The 23,512-nt window shown below is 41.8% G+C and overlaps 2 protein-coding genes across 2 annotated transcripts; one reads left to right on the top strand and one right to left on the bottom strand.

The window, feature by feature from the left end:
- The first annotated feature begins 442 nt into the window (after positions 1-442).
- Positions 443-12,428, top strand: alg12 (ALG12 alpha-1,6-mannosyltransferase). Its single transcript, XM_080421442.1, is given in 10 exon segments — positions 443-604; positions 1,511-1,643; positions 2,129-2,302; positions 3,613-3,807; positions 4,408-4,521; positions 5,592-5,593; positions 5,595-5,818; positions 6,895-7,064; positions 8,536-8,611; positions 9,346-12,428. Coding segments are annotated over 10 exon segments (1,491 nt in total). The 5' UTR covers positions 443-445; the 3' UTR covers positions 9,590-12,428.
- A 132-nt stretch (positions 12,429-12,560) lies between these two features.
- zbed4 (zinc finger, BED-type containing 4) lies at positions 12,561-22,346 on the bottom strand (the record flags this gene model as incomplete). The annotated part of the gene is made up of 2 exons (XM_080421441.1): positions 22,189-22,346; positions 12,561-16,633 (listed from the first exon to the last, which is right to left on the bottom strand). Exon 2 carries the CDS (start codon positions 16,425-16,427, stop codon positions 12,561-12,563), a length of 3,867 nt encoding a protein of 1,288 aa, XP_080277567.1. The 5' UTR covers positions 16,428-16,633; positions 22,189-22,346.
- Between the last annotated feature and the right edge of the window lie 1,166 nt (positions 22,347-23,512).

Genomic DNA, 23,512 nt, shown 5'->3' with positions numbered 1-23,512 from the left:
GTGTTGCCAGGTCTGCTTATTATAAGCGACTTTGGGCTTGTTTTTCTGTAAAGTTGCTTGTAGATATAGGTGGTTGCAGTTTTTTTTGGCTTGTTTCTAAAGTGTAATTGCTTTTTTAGGGGTTGTTAAAACCAGTGGTTCTCAAACATTTTCATGTCAAAGACCCCCAAATTAATATGTATTTGTCTGCAGACCCTCATCTGAAAACGTGTTATGCCAGGGAGTCCCCCATACAAGATTTGTGTTGTTTCAAACATATTCCACATTTTTCAAATTTGATCCAAAATTTTCTTTCTTGAAAATGGCAGATCTTGTAGATTTTCATAGATACTTTCAAAGATAGATACTTTCAAAGGCTTGTTTTCATAGACCCGGTTGCTTATTTCTCTCACAAAACCTGGCAATACTGCTCTTGCCCTGGCTGTGGCTGACAGATACAGGTGTCATGGCTGAGAAGAGGATGATCTCCTCTGTTCCTCTGCTGTTGTTGCTGATCCTGGTCAGTCTGTCACACCTGCTGATCTGTCCCTTCACCAAGGTGGAGGAGAGCTTCAACCTGCAGGCGACCCACGACATCCTGGTCCACAGGCTGCACACAGACCAGGTTAGAACAAGACTTATGTAGAGAGGACTTCATTCATTTGTTGTTGTTGTTGTGCTAAGCTAACATGCTACTACCAGTGATGATTGATTGATTGAATACTTTGTTAACAGTCTGCCCCCCCAAAAAGCACAGAAAGTACAGTTTAATACAAATACAATGCTAAAAGGATTGAACCCCAAAAAAGTTCTATGGCTTGTTTCCCAAGTTTTACTTAAGTAAAAGTATCAATACTGCAAGTCCATAGAACTACTTAAAAGTCCAGTATTCAAAAATGTACTTGACTAAAAGTATTGGCATCAAAATAGACTTAAAGTATCAATGGTAGAAAGTACTGTGCAGATTTTTTTTTTTTTAAATAGCAGATAATAATAATAATCCAAATCTACAAAGTAACTAGTAACTAAAGCTGTCAAATAATTGTAGTGGAGTAAAAAGTAAAAGTATTGAAAATTGGAAATATTAAGTAAGTAAAAATACCTCAAAATTGTACCTAAGTACAGTACTTGAGTAAATTTACTTGGTTACTTTACACCACTGGCATGCTACACACAGTCAGCCAAAATATACAAGTTTTCCCATAAACTACACTTTAAACCTAACTAAAAGCTTGTGAAAATACTAGAGATTTATGTGTTGGAGACAATTCCACAAAGTAGGACCACTATGACTGATGATATCAGGTAGCTGATATTGTCCTAGCCCTAGAATGGCTGTGATATCACATAGATGTCATGTAATTCCAGATACACAGCCATAGATCACTCCTATGAGTTGAGAATGTTGTCCGTGTGCAGCTCGTGGAAAAGTGGAGATATTTATAAAGTCTGAATACGTTGGCAGCAATCAGCTGGGTGAAGCTGAAAACAGCCTAATTATTATTACTGGTGTGTCTGTGTTTGTCTTCAGTATGACCATCTGGAGTTCCCTGGTGTTGTTCCACGGACCTTCCTGGGACCCCTGGTCCTTGCAGCCCTCTCCTCCCCCGCTGTGTGTCTGTCAACCCTCCTGGATGTCCCCAAGTTCTACACCCAGCTGATTGGTATCTATCTGATCAACGCCTCTCGTACAGCACTGTTGTCTCTGAATTTACTCGGTGTACTGTGAAACCTATTCTGAAATCAATGTTAATCATTACGGCCGTAACTAACGGTTATTTTCTTTTTCCACTTAATCTGTCGGTTGTTTTCTTGATCAATCGATCAGTTGTTTGGTCTATAAAATGTTGAGGATTTCCTCAAAGGTCTTTTTTTGACCACAACCCAAAGATATTCAGTTTAATGTCATAGAGAGTGTCATTTAAGTGTAAAAGTATTAAATATGTAAGTAATTTATTAGTATATTTAAGTTATTTGTCATATCTGCCCTGTGCAATCACTGATACCTGCATACAGTACCAGATCCTTTCACTAGACAGAACTTAATCAAATTTTGTGCAACAAATACACTCTTGATAAACCTTGTAGTAACTATTATCTGCAACCTTCCAGTGCACGAGACTGACTTGTTGCTGTGTGTCCCGTGCAGTGCGAGGCTGTCTGGGCGTGTGCGTCATCGGAGCGCTGTGGCACATGCAGAGAGAGGTGCGGAAGCAGTTTGGTTCCCTGGTCGCTGGCTTGTTCTGTCTCACCTGCGCCTCCCAATTTCACCTCATGTTCTACAGCACCAGGACACTGCCCAATGTATTTGCACTGCCCATAGGTATGGGACATAGACTGAAGTGACCTCTTGGGATTGTTTTGCTTTTGCTTTTTATTTATACATTGCCAAATAATAACAAGTTGCCTTAAGACACTTTACATGTAGAGCAGGTTAAGACCATGGTCTAGTCCAGTGGTTCTCAACCTTTTCAGGCTGTGATCCCCCAAAGAAATCATATTTGAACTGGGGACCTCCCACCCTGACAAGCACTTGGAATTGTAGGAGTTGAGGCATTACATTTAGTTTGACTCGGTTCCACAGATGAATATTGTGAAAATAGCAGATCTACAAGCTCACAACACCTCACGTTGCAAGGTGTTGTGAGCTTGTAGATCGGCTATGTTGCCTCTTATATTATTTGACAATTTGGCCAATGTTTGACCAGTTTTATTGTATAGTTTGTTGATTACTTTTGATGCAGTAATGTTTTTCTTTTTGTATTAAAAAGGTCTTAAATTGTCACTTAACTGTCATCTGGGACCCCCCCAAAATCATGTGGGGATCCCCCTGGGGGTCCCGACCCACGGGTTGAGAACCACTGGTCTAGTCTACAGAGACCCAACATTTCCCCCATGGGCAAGCTCTTGGCGACAATAGCAAGTTATAACTCCACTATATACCGTAACAGCTCACAAGGATATACATTTTCTTGGAGTATGCAAATCAACTTTATTTGTCCACCAGCCACAGTGGCTAATACATTCCAAAATTCACGGGCCACTAATTTATCATGTCATATTTTAGAAACCAAATGCTATAAAAATAGGTTATGTTTCTCAGTGATGATGTCTGGTTACCTGGCAAAGTTGCAGGTTGGGTTGACCAACTTACCAGTAGGCGTGTGGGTTAGGGTTAGGGTTAGGGGTCGATCATGAGAATCTAATCGATTCTCATGTTGGACGATAAAAAAAAATATATATATATATTTTTGTATTTTTGTATAATGAAAAAAAACTACGATTTTGAATCGGAAAAAACGTTTTTGAATAGAGAATCGTTTGTTTTGAAAAAATCGCAAAAAATCGCAATCGTGACCCCAAGAATCTGAATCGAATCGAGAGATAGCAGACGATTCACAGCCCCTACTTACCAGCCAGTCAAACTAGGTCAACATTTGGCTTTTGGCTAGTGTTAACTTTACCACAAACCGAGTCGTTGACAGCAATGTCGGAGACAGAATATGTCCAAAGACATGGCTTCAAAAGTAGCTGATTTCCATCTATTCGATTTGATTTCAAGCTGCTGCTGTGTCAACAAGCCCCAAAAGCAACAAACAAGCATGATGACTGCCACTCCATTTATCTCCACAGTTCTCTTGGCTTTCACATCCTGGATGGCTCAGAAGAACGGCTCCTTCATCAGCCTCTCCGCGTTGGTCATCATCGTGTTCCGCTCTGAACTCTGCCTCTTCCTGGGTCTCATGTTGATGATGTCACTGCTGAGCAGGAGGCTGGGGCTGATGGGGCTGTTTTCGCACGCCGTGCCAGCCGGGGTTTTGTGTCTAGGTGAGCAGCAGTGGTGGAAAGTAACTAAGTGCATTTACTTAAGAACAATTTTGAGATATTTGTACTTTACTTGAGTACTTCCAATTTCCAATACTTTTACTTCTACTCCACTACATATCGGATCCAAATATTGTACTTTTACTCCACTACATTTATTTGAAAACTTGAGTTACTAGTTACTTTGTAGATTTGGATTATTATTACAAAACATATTCTTCAGCCCTATATTCATTTCGGCCATTTGAAAATAGCCGATCTACTAGCTCACAATGCGTCGCGAAGCTTGTAGATCTGCTATTTTCAAAAGATTTTTATACATTTTATACATTTGAAAACTTGTGAAATGGGACATTCTGCATAACTTTTGGTACTTTTAAGTACATTTTAATAACAATACTTTCGTACTTTTACTCAAGTAAATTTTTAATTCCGGACTTTAACTTGTAACATAGTATTTATATATTGCAGTAATGAAACTTTTACTTAAGGAAAAAATTTGAGTACTTTTTCCACCACTGCACGACACAAACACACGTGCGCTGACATTTACACCCAATACTAATACAAATCCACTCTCTCACTCACGATCACGTCCTGCAGCTCTGACTGTCGCCGTGGACTCGTTCTTCTGGAGGAAGTGGCTGTGGCCCGAAGGCCAGGTTCTGTGGTACAACACCATCCTCAACAAAAGCTCCAACTGGGGAATATCCTTCTGTAGAAATTAACACACACATGCCTGGGCCATCACACAATCTGTGTGACGAAAAGTATTTCTTTAGATCAGTCGTTCTGTGGGGTCCAGGGACCCTCAGGGTTCCCTGAGGGTGTTAGAAATGGACTCTTACAGATCTGTAACTCTCAGAGTTATGGAGGTCTTTGACATTTAAACGTTTGCGAACCACTGCTTTAGATCAGTACAACTCTGTGTCTGCTCCGCCTCTGCTGAGGTTTTGTCTCTATGTGAGCAGAGGAACATGTATGTGATTATGTCATGTCACAGTACTTCTGCTGTTATGGATTTGCCTTTCCTCTAGTTTATGCAGATTATGTTCATTGTGTCCATCATTTACCCTTTTTAATTTCTATACCTATCACTTATTTGTAATCCACAATCATTCTATTGAGCTGGTAGATCAGCTATTTTCGCACACAGCACTGCCACGTAACTAAGTATAAATCAGGCTTTATTCGTTGTAGATTAGAGTCAGCTTGAGCTAAATGTTCAAAAGAAGAGCCTGATCGATATCGTTTTTGGCTAATACATCTACATTATTTGACTTTTCTGACGGCATCGGTTATGGCAGTTATACAGCCGATGTGTCCTGATTTAGTATAATAATCAAAAAACAATTATTTTGGTGCCTGAGCTGTCAGACTGCTAAAATAGCAGATTGGGCTAGAACTCTCAGAATCGGCCCCAAAAATGTGTCAGGACTCTAGTCAGTACGAGTCAGCCTCCTCCGGCTCTGAGGGGTCTGTATCGCGGCCGCCATTTTGGAGAAGGCAAGCTTCCTGACTACTGGCCAATCACAGCGTGTCTTTCCCGGTACTTCTATAGAATCTAGTTGTATAAAAAAAAATATTTATACAACTAGATTCTGCCAATACCGGAAAAGAGGCACTGTGATTGGCCAGTAGTCAAGAAGCTCGCCTTCTCCAAAACGCGGCCGCGATACAGGTCGCTCCAATGAACTGCAGCGGCCAATGAGGTATCTAGGTTTCTATATCTATGCTTCCATCCACTGCGTTTGTCCCCCAGCTCTCCTTGACTCTGATCCGCCCAGTAAACCTCTCCCTTCCTGTGGTACTTCTACTCGGCGGTGCCGCGGGCCCTGGGCTGCACGCTGCTCCTGGTTCCCCTGGGGCTCCTGGACAGGAGGATGAGGGTCCTGCTGATGCCCGCCGCGGGCTTCATCCTCCTCTACTCGCTGATGCCGCACAAAGAGCTGCGTTTCATCATCTACACCGTCCCCGTACTCAACCTGGTGGCCGCCCGCGGCTGCTCTTTCATGTAAGACCATGAAAAGGCAGTGGTGTGAAGTAACTAAGTAGTACATTTACTCAAGTACTGTCATTTTGAGGTATTTTTTACTTGACTGGAGTATTTGCAATTTTCAATACTTTTACTTCTTCTCCACTACATCTCAGAGGCAAATATTGTACTTTTAATCCACTACAGTTATTTGAAAACTTTAGTTACTTTGCAGATTTAAATTATTATATTATAAAACATACATTAAGCATTTCGGCCCTATTTTATAGCTCACAACGCAACGTTGTGAGCTTGTAGATTTTCTATTTTCAAACATTTTAATACTTTTACTTTTGGTACTTAAAGTATATTTTGATGCCAATTTTGCCTTTTTTTTTGCCTTTTGTACTTTTACTCAAGTAACATTTTGAACACAGGGCTTTTACTTGTAACAGATTATTTTTATATTGTGGTATTGCTACTTTTACTTAAGTAAAATATCTGAGTACTTCTTCCACCACTGTGAAAAGGGTATGAAACCCTAGGTTGTTGTTTTCCAGTTCAGATTACTACAGCAGATTAAAGGCATTAGGCTGATTAATTTGATTAGCTGCAGTTGTGTTGCTTACTTCACAGTGTACTGGCTGGCTAATCAAATTAATAATAGGTTTGTTAGATTTAGGTCTATGCCCCAATGGGCCACATGGTTTGGAATGGCTACTTGCCTCCATAAGTCTGTTTTTTGCTCAAATCAGACTTGACAGGTTAAAGGGGAAATGAAAGAGACACTGATTTTTGTGAAAAACAATGTTGAAAGAACAAAATATTTTGGAAACTTCATTGTGCCCAGCCTTTTTTACATATGAATATACTTGACGTAAACTGAATTGTGTATATATTATATCATGTAATAATATCAGACAATCTCAGCAATGCTAAATTCAGTTTGTCTAAATTCAGTATTGGCATTGTTTATGGCGTGCTGAAAAAAACACGTGAGCTTGTAGACCGGCTATTTTAGGCGTGCAACACATCGTAGGAGGAGCTATAAATCAGTCTTAAGTTAACTGCAAACTGTTACTCTGTCTGTGTGCGTGTGTGTGTGTGTGCCGTAGCCTGAACAACTACCAGAAGTCGTGGATGTATAAGTTGGGTTCTCTGGTGGTGGTCGGACAGCTGCTGACCAACGCGGCGTACTCTGGCATCTCTCTGTACGTCTCCCACCACAATTACCCAGGAGGCCGAGCGATGCGAGAGCTACACAGGCTGGTGCCAGCCACAGTGGGTTGGTATTGCTTTCAGATCACTTGAAATGTATTTGTCACTGCAGTGCTCTCCCCATCAATCAAGACTGAGACATGGCATTTTTGACAATTGTGCAAAATCGATTTGAAAACATATTTTTCTTTCTCTAAGAGCCTTTCCAGTGAGCCAACGTGCACAATAGCAGCACACCTGACTCTGTTTGAGTTGGTAGCATTGGTAACACCTGGGTTTACCCTACTATTTCATATAAAAATGGCTGCAGTGAAAAGGGTCAATTATACAGCATATTTTCTCCTCTGAACAAACTTATTTTTATTGGGTCAATAATTTAGTTTAGTTACACTAAACACTTAGTTTAGCCTAAAAACACAGCCACATAAAGTATACAGGGTGCTTCCCCTTCTCCCAAATAATCAGACTTTTTTCCAAACTGATGATTGTTTATATAAGATCTCTATTTTTTGTAGTAGTGTAGTAGACCTTTTGATCACCAGTGATTATCTCAAAGCACTGGCAGGGACACTTTCATGTTTTATGTTCAGTTAGTTTTTGAGCGATCCAGGTTTTATGCATATCCATAAGGTTCTATTGTAGACTGAAAAATGTGATAAGTAAGGAACTATTTTTTACACTAAGATAAAATGAGACTGAACTGACCTTTCTTCACTTTGTGAAGATAATTGGAAAGAACAAGATGTATCTCACTAGACCAGTGGTTCTCAAACTTTTCCATGTAAAAAAAAAAAAAATTAATAATGTGTCTGCAAATATTTTGGACCTCATACAAGATTTATGTAGTTAAAATGTTTCAAGTTTGAGCTACAAGCTCGAAAACAATTAACAACCCATTTTCACAAATATCTTTCCAGTCTACTGGGCCAATGTTTGTACAATGCCGACCCAGGAACAATTAAACCATTATTGTATCACTTCACTAAATGCCACCTGATGCAGTAATACCATGCATGCAGTCCTTTTCTTGAATTAGAAATGTTTCTCTGGTTGAAAGCTGACATTCAGGCAGTTCTCACAATGAACACTAGAGTGCACCTTTGGACAATGTATGGGTTTCTTTTCTTTTAAATTCATTTATTATTATTTTATATCTTTTGCACGTTGTCATATTTTCGTATGTATTACTATGAGCAAAACTTCCAGCCCTTTTCAAGAATTTCACCCAAATGTCCATATTTTTTCAGGTCTGGAAAACAGTTAAAATTCCATACAATTACAGCAGTGGCTCTCAAAGTGAGGTCCGGGAGTCCTTGAGGAGGTTCCAGGGGGTCCCCAGCTACATGATCCGTAGCTAGGAACCAAATGGACCCGTAGCGGTCTGTAACTCTGAGAGTGTACAAATGGAACCAAATGGACATTTACGGGTCCATTTGGTTCCATTTGTATGCCGAGTTATGGGGGTCTGTAGCCTAATTGATATCAAACTGGGGGGTCCTTGAAATGTAATTTTGAGAACCACTGATTTATCCCCTCAGATGTATTTGTCCACATCGATACCTACACTGCTGAAACGGGAGTGTCTCGCTTCTTGGAGCAGAACAGGAACTGGAGGTGAGCGGGTTCATCTGCCTTCCTGACAGAGTCTGGCCAATGCCACATTTTTGATGCTGATCCCGATTCTGGAGAAAACTAGATCACAGATCTTTTTTCACCCATTAGTTTGTTTGCTTCTAAGTTGTAAAAAAAAAAAAAAAAATGATTAGAAGAATGATTTTGCACGTTTGGACAAATACAAATGAACACGAAAAACGTTTTGATGGATTACAAATAAACACAAATGATACTTTATTTAACCACATTTGTTTCCCCAAAATAGCCGATATACACGTTTTAGATCTGCCATTTTTGAACGTTTTTGAACATGTTTGCCTATAATGACATGCCCAAAATATGGACGCCAGTAATGCCAATAATGACCGAATATGACTGGATATAGCGGTCTGGTTCTACTTCTGGAGTTAGTTTTTATTTAGTTTGAGCTTTTCAGGTATTATGAGGAAAGCCTTGATTTATTGAAGCTGGAGAAGGTGGAATGAAAGAATGCAGATTCAGATATATGATGGTGGATTGAAAAAAAAAAAAACCAAGATGAACATAAGTGCGATTCCTTTCAGTTAGTTTTTCATTGCTTATTTTAGTTTTTATTGAGTTTTCTTTTTTCTGACTTTAGTTTTTATTTTAGTTTCAGTTAAGTAAAATAGCCACTTATCTGGCCCTTTTACTGTAAAAGCCTACTGTACTTCCAAGGACTCAACCTTTTGTGTGAAATATCCCCCAAAAAACAGATACGACAAGCGAGAAGACCTAGGCCCCGGGCATCCAGACATGAAGACCTACACGCACCTTCTGATGGAGGCCAACGTCACCAAGATGGAGCTCCTGCGAGGCACGCACCAGCCCCTGGCCTTCATTGAAGGTTACAGTAACATAGTCTTGAACACGCTGCAGTTCCCCCCCTTCACTGTGCGACTGGAGAACAAAGCCCTACTGATGGAACGAAAGAACCACCCCAGCCAAGAGAAAGACTGAACACATCCTACAGCTGCTGCTGTTTGGGTCTTTAATATCTGGTATTTTCTCTTCCAGTGACCAAAAATAACAGACCAAAGCTGATGTTGCTATGTAATATCCGTCAGTGTTGTCAGAGGGCGGCATGTTTGTGTTATAAACAGTGCTTCCTCTATAAGTATGACCTTAGAGACGGCAGCACGCACACATTAAACGACACGGCTTCTGCCATGAAAAGCTGATGTGCAAATGACAGTGATTACCAACCCTTATAACGGATACAGGACGAGAGGGCACCTACATATTGTGGTCACCTCAATGTTAAATTGGCTATTTCTTCCAAAATGTAAAAAGAATTGTGTAAAATGGTCATGTAAAGTATACATGATTTTAAAATGCACGGTACATCATTATCAGACCTAAATTTACTCTTCAACTTCATATGTCCCGACAGGTTTTGTAGCAAAACAATCAAAAATAAGTCTTAAATGTCAAATGTTCAAGCATGTTCAAATCATGTATACTTAACATCAGACCATTTTCCAAATACAATAGCCAATTTAACATTGAGGTTCCCACAATATTTAGGTGCCCACTGCCCACTCTTCCGGTTACCCCCATAACCACATGAACCCTAGCGTCCCTATTCTGGGCATGTCATAATAGGTGAACATTCAGCAAAAGTAGACTATCTAGATCAGCTATTTTTGGTGAAGAGATAAAATAAAGAGGCCCAAGTATGGACTACTGTCAACTCAGTTTAGTATATGGGGTTTAAGTGGTTAATTTAAGACCCCCAGTTTGATATGCATTAGGCCACAGACCCCCTTTTGATATTTGTATCTACGGTACTGTGAAATCCTCAGTGTTCATTTAAAGGGGGTGTGAGTTTTTGTTAAAAGGTTATAGCTGTATATTCTCATAGTAATCACTGCCTGAGTATTTTGTTCAGTAACAGGGGTCTCCCCGTCTTTCCAACTCTTTAGTAAACAGAAACTACATTTTCAGGTGGGTTACACAAATTTCATCCAATCTGGAGAGAGACCAGCACAAAGATAATTTATCGGCTTCAATTTTAAAGTGTTTCCGTTCCTTTGTCTTTATCGTGCATGAGTTCTCTACTGATTGGATCAAATTAGTGTCCCGACTTCAAAATGTATCTTCTGTTTACTTAAGGGCTGGAGAGACTGGGAGACCCGTTACTGGAGAAAAACTCTATAGCAATGATTACTACTAATACACCTCTCTGAAGATAAAAATAAATACAAGCAACTCTACAGTATATATTAACACAAATAAAATGTAAAAATCAGTGCACACACATTTTATCAAAAAATAAACACATCACTTACGCCCCCTTTTACAGATCCATAACGGTCCATTTGGTTCTTATTCCCTAGGATTCATTTAGCTGGGGAACCCCATCCAGGACCGGTGGTGAGAACCGGTTCTGAGAGATGAATGTAAATCCACTGGAGTGAAAATGTTCTATCATTCTTTGTAAAGTAGTTCTACTGGTTCCTTCATGTTTAAAGGAATTTGTGCTTTAAAAGGCTAGGAAGATAAATAGATATCCATTTATTAGACCATAAAAATGTTTCATCTTCTGGGAACATGGCTGGCATTCCGTGTCACAAAACAATGTATTTGTTTGATGTTTTTTGTAGATTGTATAGATCACTTTTTGAAATGAAGGAGTATTTGGTTTTCCTAGTGTGCATTCATTACTGTTCAATAAAACATTGTTTCTATGATCTATTAGTGTTATATACTGTATGGACAATAAAGAAACAAATGTTACATAAGGAAAACCTTTATTTACAAATGACCACAATCCATGGTTCCAGTCTCAGAGCTAAAACATTTATCAAATTAGGTTCAGAAGTCATTTATATAAAAATGTACAGTACAATTGTTTTACTCAACAATAAACCCATAATTTAATCCCTTGGAAATAAACTTAAAAATTGTGCTTAAGAGACAAATAGGACATTCCAAACAAACGGCTTAATCTGAAAATACAGCAATATTTTACACGACCTCAAAAACATCTCTGCCAGTAAAAAAAAAAGGAAAACAAATCTATTTCTAACTGACAGTACCATGAACCACAATTTCACAATGTAAGCATTATTAAATAACATAAAGTTAACATCTTTCAGTCACAGCATTTCTTTTTGGGCCATGTTTTCATCATTCAGAAAACAAACAGCATCTATTTTTTTTTAATCATCAAAAAAAAAATACTCCTGAACTGATTTGCTCAACTTAAAAAATAAAAATATGTACAGCGTTTTGACCTGAAGTAGTATTGGATAAGGCACAAGGAGAGAGCAGACACACGAAAAACAAAAGAAAATAACAAATTTACAGCAAAACAATTAACAACCCCTACAGCTAGAGAAACCCTCCCTCCCTGATACACTTCTTTGTGAACCATTATCAGCTCCAAAGTGTTTTAACAGTAGTACACACTGAACTCTATAAAAGCTCCAAGGTTTGCATTGAGAAAGAATACACACATCGGTGTATAATGTTGATATCTATCGTAGTTTGCCCAACAGAAAATACCCGATTTCACAGCTATACAACTCATGCAAAATGTATACTCCATCATATGACGGAATCCCGCACTGAAAATAGTAGATCTATAAGCTTATAGATCTGATATTCTCGGCACGGGACACCATTGTACGACTTAAGGTCTTTACACACCAGGAGCGTAAAACTGTTCATTCAGGTTGATTGATTGATTTTTATTTATGAATAACATCCCCAACCTCGTTTCGGAAAAAGAAAACAGATAAGTCACCTTATCAGAACATAATATTTGCGTTCTGTGTGGATGTACTCAGGACACTTTTTTTTTCTTCAGATTAACGCAAATTTATCGTACGAAATAAACGTTCTCTGGTGTGTACAGACCTTTAGTATAAATCAAGCTCCAGTCCTCAATAAAGGGTTTGCAAATTAATGCTCCATGGCCCCTCACTCAGTACTGAAAATAAATCATGGGGAGGTTGACCTTGAGGAAAAGCAGGCCCTCCATGTTTTCGAGTAAAGGCCTGGGCTGATTCGGGGCGCAGATCGTGCCGGCCGTGCTGAACAGAGTCTCCGGTTGGACGATGCTGGGAGGGCAGCCCATGTAGCGGGCGGCCACTTTGGCGAGTTCCGGCCACAGGAACTTTTTCATGTTCCAATAGTCGAGGGGGTCACAGCTTTGATCCAGAATGTCTTCCTCCAGGTACTCCAGCACCGTCAGCTCGGAGGATTTTGGCTTGTCTTCCTGCTTTATCTTGTGTCGGATGTCGGCCATGAGGGACCAGAGGTTGTCCTTGTTTGAGTGGCCACTGTTGGACGAGGCGGCGGTGGCCTCGCTGCACCCGTTGGGCAGCGGCGGCGGCAGGGGGGGCCTGGGTGGGACTGAGGTAGCTAAGGACAGATCCAGTTCACGGATGAGGTCCTGCTTGCACCGCTCGGCCTCCTCCTCCGTGAACAGTGACGTCTTGTACCGCGGGTCCAGCATGGTGGCCCAGGTGTACCGCGGGTCGTGCAGCGTGGAGGACATCCTGCTCACCAGCGCCTCCTTCAGAGACTTGAGCATGTTGTCTATGCCCACTGTCTCGTCGAACAGCAGGTCGATCTTCCTGTTGAGGATGTGGATGAGAGGTATAACCTGCCCCAGGCTGGCCGTGCGGGTGCTCATCTCCCTGCACGCCACCTCGAAGGGTTTCAGTGCGTTGCAGACGGACAGCATCACCTCCCACTGGTCACAGCTGATCATTTCCCTGAAGTTGCATTCGATCGACATCTCGTCGATGGCTTTCTGCTGCTCCACCAGCCGCTCGAGCATGAAGAAGGATGTTCTCCACTTGGACGGCACGTCCTGGACCAGCTGGTTCTCGGGGAGCTGGTGGAGCCGCTGGAGCTCGGCGAGCTTCTCCTTGGCCCTCGCCGAGCGGTGCACTCGCTCGCAGATCTTCCGTGCAATGCTCAGCAGGTTCTGCACCATCCGCTGGCTCTTTATGGCTTCGCTCACGATGAGGTCTATGGTGTGTCCGAAACACTGCACGACGACGTGCTCGCTGTCCTCCAGGGCCAGCCGGATGGCGTTGCTGTCGGTGACCGTGAAGCCCTTCCTCAGGCCTGACGAGGCGATCCACGAGTCCCACAGGTACTCGAGCTGCTTCTGGATGCTCAGCATGTCGTGGTCACAGTCGATCTGCGAGATGCTGAGCAGAGCCGAACAGTGGAAGTCCGACTCCTGGCCCTGATGTCTGACGATCGTCTCGTACGAGGCCCAGTGGGCGGTGAGGGTTAGGTATTCCCTTGTCTGGCTGCTGACCCAAACGCTGGTTGTGAAGTGGACCATGCCTCCCTCGGCCTCCTTGAGGTGTGTGAGGACAACCTCCTTCACCCGTTCGTACATGTCCGGTATGGCAGTGCTGGTGAAATAAGAAGAGGGGGGCAGAGAATACTGAGGCTGGAGGTACTCTAGCAGTCTGTTCAGGCCCGTATTCTCCACCATGGCTGATGGCTGAAGATCCAGTGCAAGCATTTCTGCGAGGAGTTTGGTGATTTTTTTGGCAACCGGGTGGTGTTCGTCGAACCTCTCTGCGTTCTCCTCGAACGCGGAGGTTTCCATGAGTTCTTGTTTGACGTGAACTTCAGCAGACGGCACATCACCTGAGATACTACTATTGTTACTTTCAAGAATGTGTCCATGGAACCTCTGCATGTGCCTGAAGAGGCAGCTGGTGCCGAGGTTTGTAGTCTTTTTACCTCGACTTATTGTGCGGCTACAGTGCAAACAGACCACCTTTGTGGGGTCAGTGGGGGAAATGGAAAAATGGTTCCACAGTTTTGATGTCTTTTTACTGAACACAGGCAACGGGTGTGGTTTTTTCTCACTGGCGGGGCTGTCAGTTTCTTTGGCTGAAACCGCATCGGTTGCAGTGAGAGCAGTGTAGAGGTGAGGGGAGGGCTCCTTGTCATCGGTGCTTTTTTGGTTTTTGAGGACGTCTGGGTGGCGCCTCATGAGGTGCCTCATAAGGCAACTTGTTCCGAAGTCACCCCGCTTCCCCCTGCTGATGACGCAGGGGCAGTAGCGGCACAGTGCTTTGAGCTGGTCAACTGGCGAGACAATGAAATGGTGCCACACTTCGGATTTCACCCGTTTCATGATTTTCTTGTTTTGCTGGAAAACAGAATGCTCCTGACTGAGGCTGGGGCCCTCTGACAGATCACACGGCGAGGAAGTCAAAGGCGTGTGATCCTCCCCCTGAATGAGAAAGGAGAGATTGGGGGAAGAGTCCTGTCCTGAAAGGTTTAGGGCAGTGTCAGACAACTCTTTCACCTCCATGCTCTCCTCTATGCTCTGGGGCAGTTCATCTGATATGGTTTCTGGTGAGGAAGAAGGGAGGGGGGATTCTTTTTTTATTTCCAGCGAGTCCTGCAGGATTGTGCGGGAGAGGAGTGAGGGCGGGTTTGTGTAAGGTGGGGGAATGTGGTTGCCCTGTCCATTTTCCTCGATGACCACCTCCTTGTGGGCCCGCCACATGTGACGAATGAGACAGCTCGTGCCCAGGTCTTTCCCGTTCTTACCCCGGCTGAATTCATTCATGCAGTGTATGCACACCGCTTTGGAGCTGTCAGCGGGTGAAAGGTAGAAGTGTTTCCACACCGCGGATCTCCGACGTGAACTCGAACCTTTCGGGGTCCCGGGCAGGCGCTCGGGCCCCCCGTCTGCTGCCTCTTCGCTGTTGATTTCATTGGAATGTGAGGTTGTGAGTGCGCCGCCAGGGCTGTCGTCGGCGTTGGCACACAGATCGAGATTTGGCTCGACTTTGGGTACAGTTTCTTTGGATGATGGGTCTGTAATTTCAGCTGCTGAGGTGGACGGTAAAGTGTTCTTTGATGCAAGAGCGACGACGCTGTTTGTGAGGTCTCCGTTTTTTGGTGAGCTTGGGTAGGGAGGTATCAGTGACAAAGGGGGGAGACCTGTCAAGTTGTTTGAGGAGGCGTCTCCCGCGTCCTGCAACAGCACAGTGGGGTGAGCCCGTCGCACGTGCCTCATCAGACAGCTCGTGCTCAGGTCTTTCTCGTTCTTGCCGCGGCTGAACTCTTTCATGCAGTATAAACAGATTGCTTTGGTACTGTCTCGTGGGGATATGCAGAAGTGGTTCCAGGCGGGGGACTTCTTCCTGGGGGTAGCGTGGCTCCTCATGGACGACAGCAGACTCTGCGTGACGGCGTCCATGGCCACGTCGTACAGGGTGCTTGTGTATCCGCTCAGCAGGTTGCTGTAGTCGTCGTTGTCTCGGGTGACAAACGGGCCCGGGAAGCTTTCAAACGGTAACCTTTCAAATGGCAGGCCTAACCTCTCATCTTCCGGGGCTTCCGCCTCCATGCCGTTTGTCTCCCCCTCCTCCTCCTCCTCCTCGTCCTCCTCCTCCTGTTTGATATGTATTGTTGCTTGGTTGCCATTTTCGGACTGTTCATTCTCTATGCTCATCTCCATGTCAGTGTTTATGCCTTTGTTTGAAACAGCCGGAGAAGCCGGATGTGCGTCTTTTGCGTTTTCCGACTCCAATTGTCTGTCGACCTGAGAAGATAAATCATGTGCTGCCCCCTCAATTGAAGGGCAGGTGTCGTTCACCAGTGTTACCGAGGGAGGGGGAGAGGACGTTTCGCCTGCAGTGTCGTGAGCTGCAACAGTGTAGGACTTGAACACGTAGCCGTCCTGGCCGTCGATTTTCAGACACGTCCCTTTCGCTTCCCTCTTCTTACTTTCTACGGAGCCGCCGGGTTCAGTGACCATGTCCTCGCTCGCATGGGACACCTCTTCCTCGCCGTCCATGGCGGCAGCCTGAGGATTTCCTTCCGCAGGGTAATCAAGTTTGCTCTGTCAAACGTCGTCTGTGATCCGTCCAGGAGTAGTCATGGATGTTGCAGCTCTCAAGCGGCTGTCGTCGTTGTGCGTGCGTGGCCGTCCAGAACGCAGGAAGCCCGTCTGTCCTTCTCCTCCATTTAGGATGGGAATGGTTCCTCCTCGCCTCACAGGACCTGCAGGGAGATCGACAGAGGGAGAGAGTGAGTTGAGGGAAGGGAGGTTAAAAACTCTGGTGTCAATAGTGGAGCCTAAACCATATTCACATCCAAACAATTGCTAAGAATAGAGATGTTAAAAAATATATATAATAAAATTAAGCTGCAATCCAGAACTTATTGTAATGAATAAAGAAATTATTTTAACCAATCTGTATGGTATAGTATGTTTCTACAATATACAGTAACTAGTACATCTGGGATACAGGAAGAGTGGGCAGCTCAATGTGAAATTTGCTATTTTTACAAAATATGAAAAAGTAAAAGAATAGAAGTATGCTTTGGAAAATGGTCTGAAATAATGTAAATATACATTATTTATAAACCATAATCAGACCTCCCACATGGGAGACCCGGTCTCAAATACCTAAAGCTTTGCACCAGCGCCTGCAGCTTTAATATTTTTATATCATAAAACAGACTTGACACAAGATGAGGTCAAGTGGTAGGTGACAGGTCAAACTAAACTATATTATTCCATGTTTCTACTATAAGACAGACATGTAGGTAGTTTCTATCATGCATGTAATGCTCTTCAACAACCATGTTTGCAAACTCATGTCCCAAGGACATGCTCAAGCGTGTTGGCTGTAACTACAGAGTGCCAGACTGTGGAAGAACTTCATGACACCAGAGTGAAGAAAAGCAGTCACCCTATATGACCTGCCCGCCTGAGAGTCACCACCTGCAAACAGACCGACCTGTTGTATATTCTGGAATATATACAGTATATCATATATATATATATACAACCATCAGTTAACCAGCTACAGTTGCTGTTTATTACTGTGACAAACAAAATGTCTTAACCACTTAAGCTCTATTTACTTAATCGTAGAAAAAAATGTTCGCCTATTTTCGCCATGTGTTCTCCTATTATGATGACATGCCCAGAATACATGTAAGGGATGCCAGGGTTCATAATATCTTAGCAATATATTGTAAAATATTCTATGCTAATAACTATTAACAACCAAAACGTGAATACTGGTCTTTACTCTTTATTGCATATTGCTTTGAGGAGGGAAACCCAGTAACGTTGTGAAATGCTGCCTGACAGTAGTTAAATCATCAAAAGAAAAGAGAGAGCTGCACTCTAATTATTTAGAAATAAATTGTATCCGAGCAATGTATTAATCTTTGGTTTTCTAATGGGAGCCGCAATTTCAGGGTTCTGTTCTGATGACTTGTGATGAGCATTTACCATAGTTATTATTTATTTATTACATGTTATGGTCTACAATAGATCAATCATACAGAACCAAACAAATAATCCATGACGGGAAGGATTAGGAAAGTAATTGTTAGTTGCCACCCTACAATGTTTTGGATTGTTTAGAAAATAAACAATGAGGACGCTATCATCTCTGACCAGTAATAGACTGCTCTTGCTTTCACTTGACAGAAGTGGCAACCTGAAGATTCAACCAGAAAAGTTACTCAAAGACACTCAGTGATCACTTAAGCGAGTTATTTAGTGCAAGATGTGTTTAAAAGTGTAATTACATGTCAGTGGACTCACGGTTAAGTCACCTTGATGAACAAATCAGACTGTGTAGTCTATGTAGACGGAAGGCACTGGAGCAAACTCGGACAATTAATATTAAGCTTTCTTATTCACAGGGTGCAGGCAAACAGAGTGACAACGTTTCGATGTCAATACATCTTCGTCAGGTCATGATTTACATCGAATGCAACGTTTCAATGTATTGACATCGAAACGTTGTCACTCTGTTTGCCTGCACCCTGTGAATAAAAAGGCTTTCATTGTCCAAGTTTGCTCCAGTGCCTTCCTTCTACAGTACACATACCAGTCCCGCTCCTGAGACGCACCGGACCAGTCTGAATTTGGCTTGAGGCGCGGTGGAACACCTTTGTGCAGACTGTGTAGTCTGTATGGACCCACATTACAGGTTTCACGGGCGGTACATTCAAGACATCCAACTATTTTTGTCATGATAAAAAAAGCTACTGGGCTGGCTAAACCTTTTTATGCAGTCAGTGAGGTAGACTCGACAATACAATTTTGTAGCATAGCTTTTATCCGATATGGTGCATCTGAACCTCACCTACTGTACACTGACTCACTGATTACTATTTCCTACCTTACCAAAACCTAATCTACAGATTTGGTAAATATGTCATATAACATATTTCTCAGGATATTTTAATTATTTTGTGATTGTCCATGACTGGAAAAGCATTAAAAAAATAATTATAATTAATTATAATTGAATTTGAATTAATTATAATTAGTGATATGTTGTAACTTGTTTAATAAATGACTAGAATTCAATAATACATGTTAACAGTCAGATTTGACCAATAGCTTTCAAGCTGTATGCCGAAGCCAACCATTTTTCTTAAATAGCATCAGACATATACTAGGCCATTTTTGCCTCCTGCCCCCAAATGTCCTACTTCAGGCTAAAATTGTCATAGGCAACTATATGCATGGCGAAGGAAGAAAGCCAATTAACATTTTCGTGGAATGTAAATCAATATACTTATGTCTTTATAATAAGCGCCTCCCAATAAAACAAACAAACAAACTCTTAATTTTGAACTGGAGCAAATTACCCACCCCCAAAATCAATGACATCAGTGTTCACTGTTTATGATCATGAATGAACATCTAACATACAACTCGTAACAGTAATGTCCACTATTTGGTGTAGCCTACTTGTTCAATCACCAAATAGTGAAATGAGACAACGTGCGACAAAACAGCAACCTGACCACAAGCACCGCAAACCATTTCCTAAACGCTGACAAGATCTGTTGGCTTCAGTACACACTACTGAAACTAGTGCCACACGATTAATCAAACAAATCATCGAAAATCATGATTTTACGCTTCAGTTGTGCAAATGAAACTTGGCAATCAATTCAAACATCTTATGTGGTTATGTGGTTGGACCTGGCCCTCATTTCTTCATCATTACACAAGAAAGCCCTGTATACTTAATTTTATTGCAAATGGGGACACCATAGCTTGGGTAGAGAGAGAGGCCGCCTGGGAATCCGAAGGTACCCGGTTTGCACACTTAACCCCTAACTGCTCCATGGGTTATGTATTAATAACACCCACTGCTCCTAATAGTTAGGATGGGTTAAATGCAGAGGACACATATGTACACATGTACAGTGACAAAAAAATAATCCAAAAGAGCTTGTAGACCTGCTATGTTCGCCGAAGGTTTGCCCATTATAACATGCCCAGAATAGGGACGCTAGGACATTGTACTACCCATCTGTCCATCCATCAGATCAGAACAGTAACATCACAGCTACATGCCATTTGGCACTGATAACACCAAACATCATCATTATCAATAATCACAATTAATAATCTGGATGATCATTTTAGCCATAACCATGCAGCCCTATAATACATGACATGCCCTAATACAAGTAATCTCATGTAATAAACTCTTCGTAATATCTCATGTAATATCAACTCTTCATTAGAATATCAACTCTTCATTAGGGGTTATTTTGGTTCAAATGGCTTTACAACACACACACACTCAAATTAGATAAGTTAATAAAGAAGAAAATTATGTGAAATGCTCACATCACACGTAATCTTCAGAACCCGAACAAAACATCTTGAAATTACTTAATCCAATATGTCCACCTCGCAAATCAAAAACTACATTTTGCATTTTATTATAGCATTATATGCATTATAATGGCACATATTATGAATATGTACATGATATGCTACCTGCCAGAGGATCCACCAGTTTCTGAATCTTTATTATTTATCATTAACTTATTTATTATTAGAGGATCCACCAGTTATATTATTATCATATTATTATTAGTTTATTTACGTTGTTTTATCATTATTTACTGTTGAGTGCATTGAGTTGCATGAAATGTGCTATATAAAGTTTGATTTCATTTGATTTGACTACAATTTTATTTGATTCATTTTCTGATTTGACCCCTAACCAATATTTTTTTTGCATCTCAGTGACTTAATATCTAGTGTAGATCATATTCTAACAGATATGATGTGGTGTTTATTAAATTATAGACCTATTATTATTAAAGACAGACAGGTCTGATCGGTCTGGTTAACCACAAGCGCTATATTATCAAGTTAGTTGTTTTATTTAATTTTTTTAAGAAAAATGTAGAACAAACTTACTGTTACAACAACGAATGTCTAAATGTTCTTTGCATTTTATTATGGAAAACAGTCCAGCACATATTATAAATGTGTACATGATAGGCTACCTGCCAGAGGATCCTTTTTTTTTATTATTATTAGAGGATCCACCAGTTATATATTATTACTATCATAATTATTATTATTATTAACAGTGTGTTCCGGGTTTGTGTGCCTGGCTGAAGAAGCAGCATCGAGGTGTGGAGAGAGAGAGGACAACAGCAGATATCCACAACTGCTGCCACACCAATGTGTTGCCATGTCCGCTTATTATAAGCGACTTTGGGCTTGTTTTTCTGTAAAGTCGCTTGTAAATATTGGTAGTTTACGGGTTGCAGTTTTTTGTGCTTGACTGCTTGTTTCTATAGTGTAGTTGCTTTTTTGGGCTTGTTTTCTAATGTATGAACTAGAGGTTCTCTAACCTTTTCATGTAGCCTCCCTAGCCTACATAACTTGGCCACAGATCTGAAAATAGTGTGCGCCAGGGACCCCCATTTGTGTATTTAAAATGTTTAAAAAACATTCTTTTAAAATGTTCTCTTTGAAAATAGCAGATCTACAAGCTCATAGCTGGTCGCGTATTTTTCAAATAGCTGAGGTATATAGGTTCTAATCTAAAGTGTTCCTGCGGCCTGCTTCTTTTGGGCTTGTTTTCATATACCTGGTTGCTTGCTTCCCTCTCAAAACCTGGCAACACTGGCTGGTACACCAACTCACTCACATACACTGTCTATACACGCGCACGGTGCCTGTACACACGCGCACTGTATTTAAAAAAAAACACACCTCGGTATCAGACATTTTTAAAAAAAATAAGAAAACACCCCAAACAACAATAATTCACATTTCTATCAGCCGGAGGGGCTAATAATAAAGCTCCACGGTCAGAGAGACAGGGTGGCTATCCTCACAGAGCTAACTAGCTTAGCCTAATGCTAACTAAAGTCCCTTACACACAAAACAAGACCCGGGGTTTAACCCGTTAATCTGTCACAAAACATGAGCCGAACAAACAGCCCAGAACCAGCTAATAATCAATCGCACCAAAAGAGGACCAACGATGCCCGTCCAACATTCAACAACTGATTGGGTTCGGGTTCTTCTGGGTCTCAGGGTCTGGTCTGGTCTGGTCCAGGTCGGAACACAAGGCCACACACACACACCGGACATACAGAAGCTAACCTGGCGAGGCAGCAGAACCCCACTGAACCACACACATACACACACACAGCAGATCTGGACCAGACCAGACCAGATCTGGACCACACCAGTATTGGTGCCGTTTAAAGACCCCCAGAACCGTGGATCATGTGTACATTCACACAATACGTACCGTGATCGATGTGATCCGGTCGGACCACCGGGGTTTTGGATCCTAAACGGTTAAAATATGACACATTTGATTGATCCACAGCGAGGAGGGAGGAGGAGGAGGAGGAGGGGGATTTCACTTTGTTGCTTTGTCTCTCTGTGTGAACACTAGGCTGCCTGCTGCTGGAGATTCACGTTCTGACGTCGTACGGGAGACTGTGCGTAAAGTTGCACGTGGCAGGATGCCAACACACCGGAAATGGCTCCTCAAAAATAAAAATAATTGTGTGAACCTAGAGGATTTGGGGATAAAGCAAGAGAGCAGGGGTCATCATGTCCAAGAGGGTTTGGGGATAAAGCAAGAGAGCAGGGGCCATCAATATGTCCAAGAGGGTTTGGGGATAAAGCAAGAGAGCATGGCCATCAATATGTCCAAGAGGGTTTGGGGATAAAGCAAGAGAGCAGGGTCATCAATATGTCCGCACACAGAAAAATGTGTCTGTGTCAAAGTCTACAAATGGCACAAATTCCATTTGCACACTCTCAGAGTTACAGACCTGTTATGGTCATTCAGGGCTAGCTCTTTATGTGTTTCTGGTAATATTATTGCAAAAAATAAAATGTTGACAAAAATGTCCACCACATACACAAGCCAACATGGCAATGACCCCCGCAAGAAAGGCGAGGTTGAGATGATAGATAGATAGATAGATAGATAGATAGATAGATAGATAGATAGATAGATAGATTGATAGATATAGCCGAAAGAAGATGAAGAGTGTAAACCAGTGGTTCTCAAACATTTTCATGTCAAGGACCACCAAATTTGATAATGTATTTGACCACAGACCCCTATCTGAAAACATTTTGTGCCAGACGATTTGTGTTACAAAATGCAAGACCAAAATAGCCGATTTACAAGCTCACAGCGCGTCACGATGCGACACTTTGGGAGCTTGTAGATCAGCTAATTTTTAATAGCTGAAATATGAAATAGAGTTGAAGTTGTTAAACCCCACTTTGAGAACCACTGGTGTAAAAGATCAATTTCACAATTAATTGTTACACATAGAGAGAGTTTGCACACAATGCACAAACTCAAATGTTTTGTTAACACACACACATGTAACAGAGTGGTTCACTACCCGATGGCCTGAAAGTCTAATATCAAGCAATGGGGATATCCCTTTGACTTAATGGTTAAGATGTTGGCTTTCCACGTGGGAGACCTTCAATAAAAGGACAGTATGTCTGTAAATGAGAGCCAATAACAGCTTTGAATATCCATTATTACACACACTGTTCTGTAATGTATGTAATAGACCACAGATTTACAACAGTAAATA

The sequence above is a fragment of the Gymnoscopelus braueri genome (genome assembly GCF_963280865.1).
Source record: "Gymnoscopelus braueri genome assembly, chromosome: 23".
In the NCBI taxonomy this organism is placed as follows: domain Eukaryota; kingdom Metazoa; phylum Chordata; class Actinopteri; order Myctophiformes; family Myctophidae; genus Gymnoscopelus; species Gymnoscopelus braueri.
Note: the sequence above shows the minus strand (reverse complement) of the source record. Positions and strands in the feature narration are given on the sequence as shown.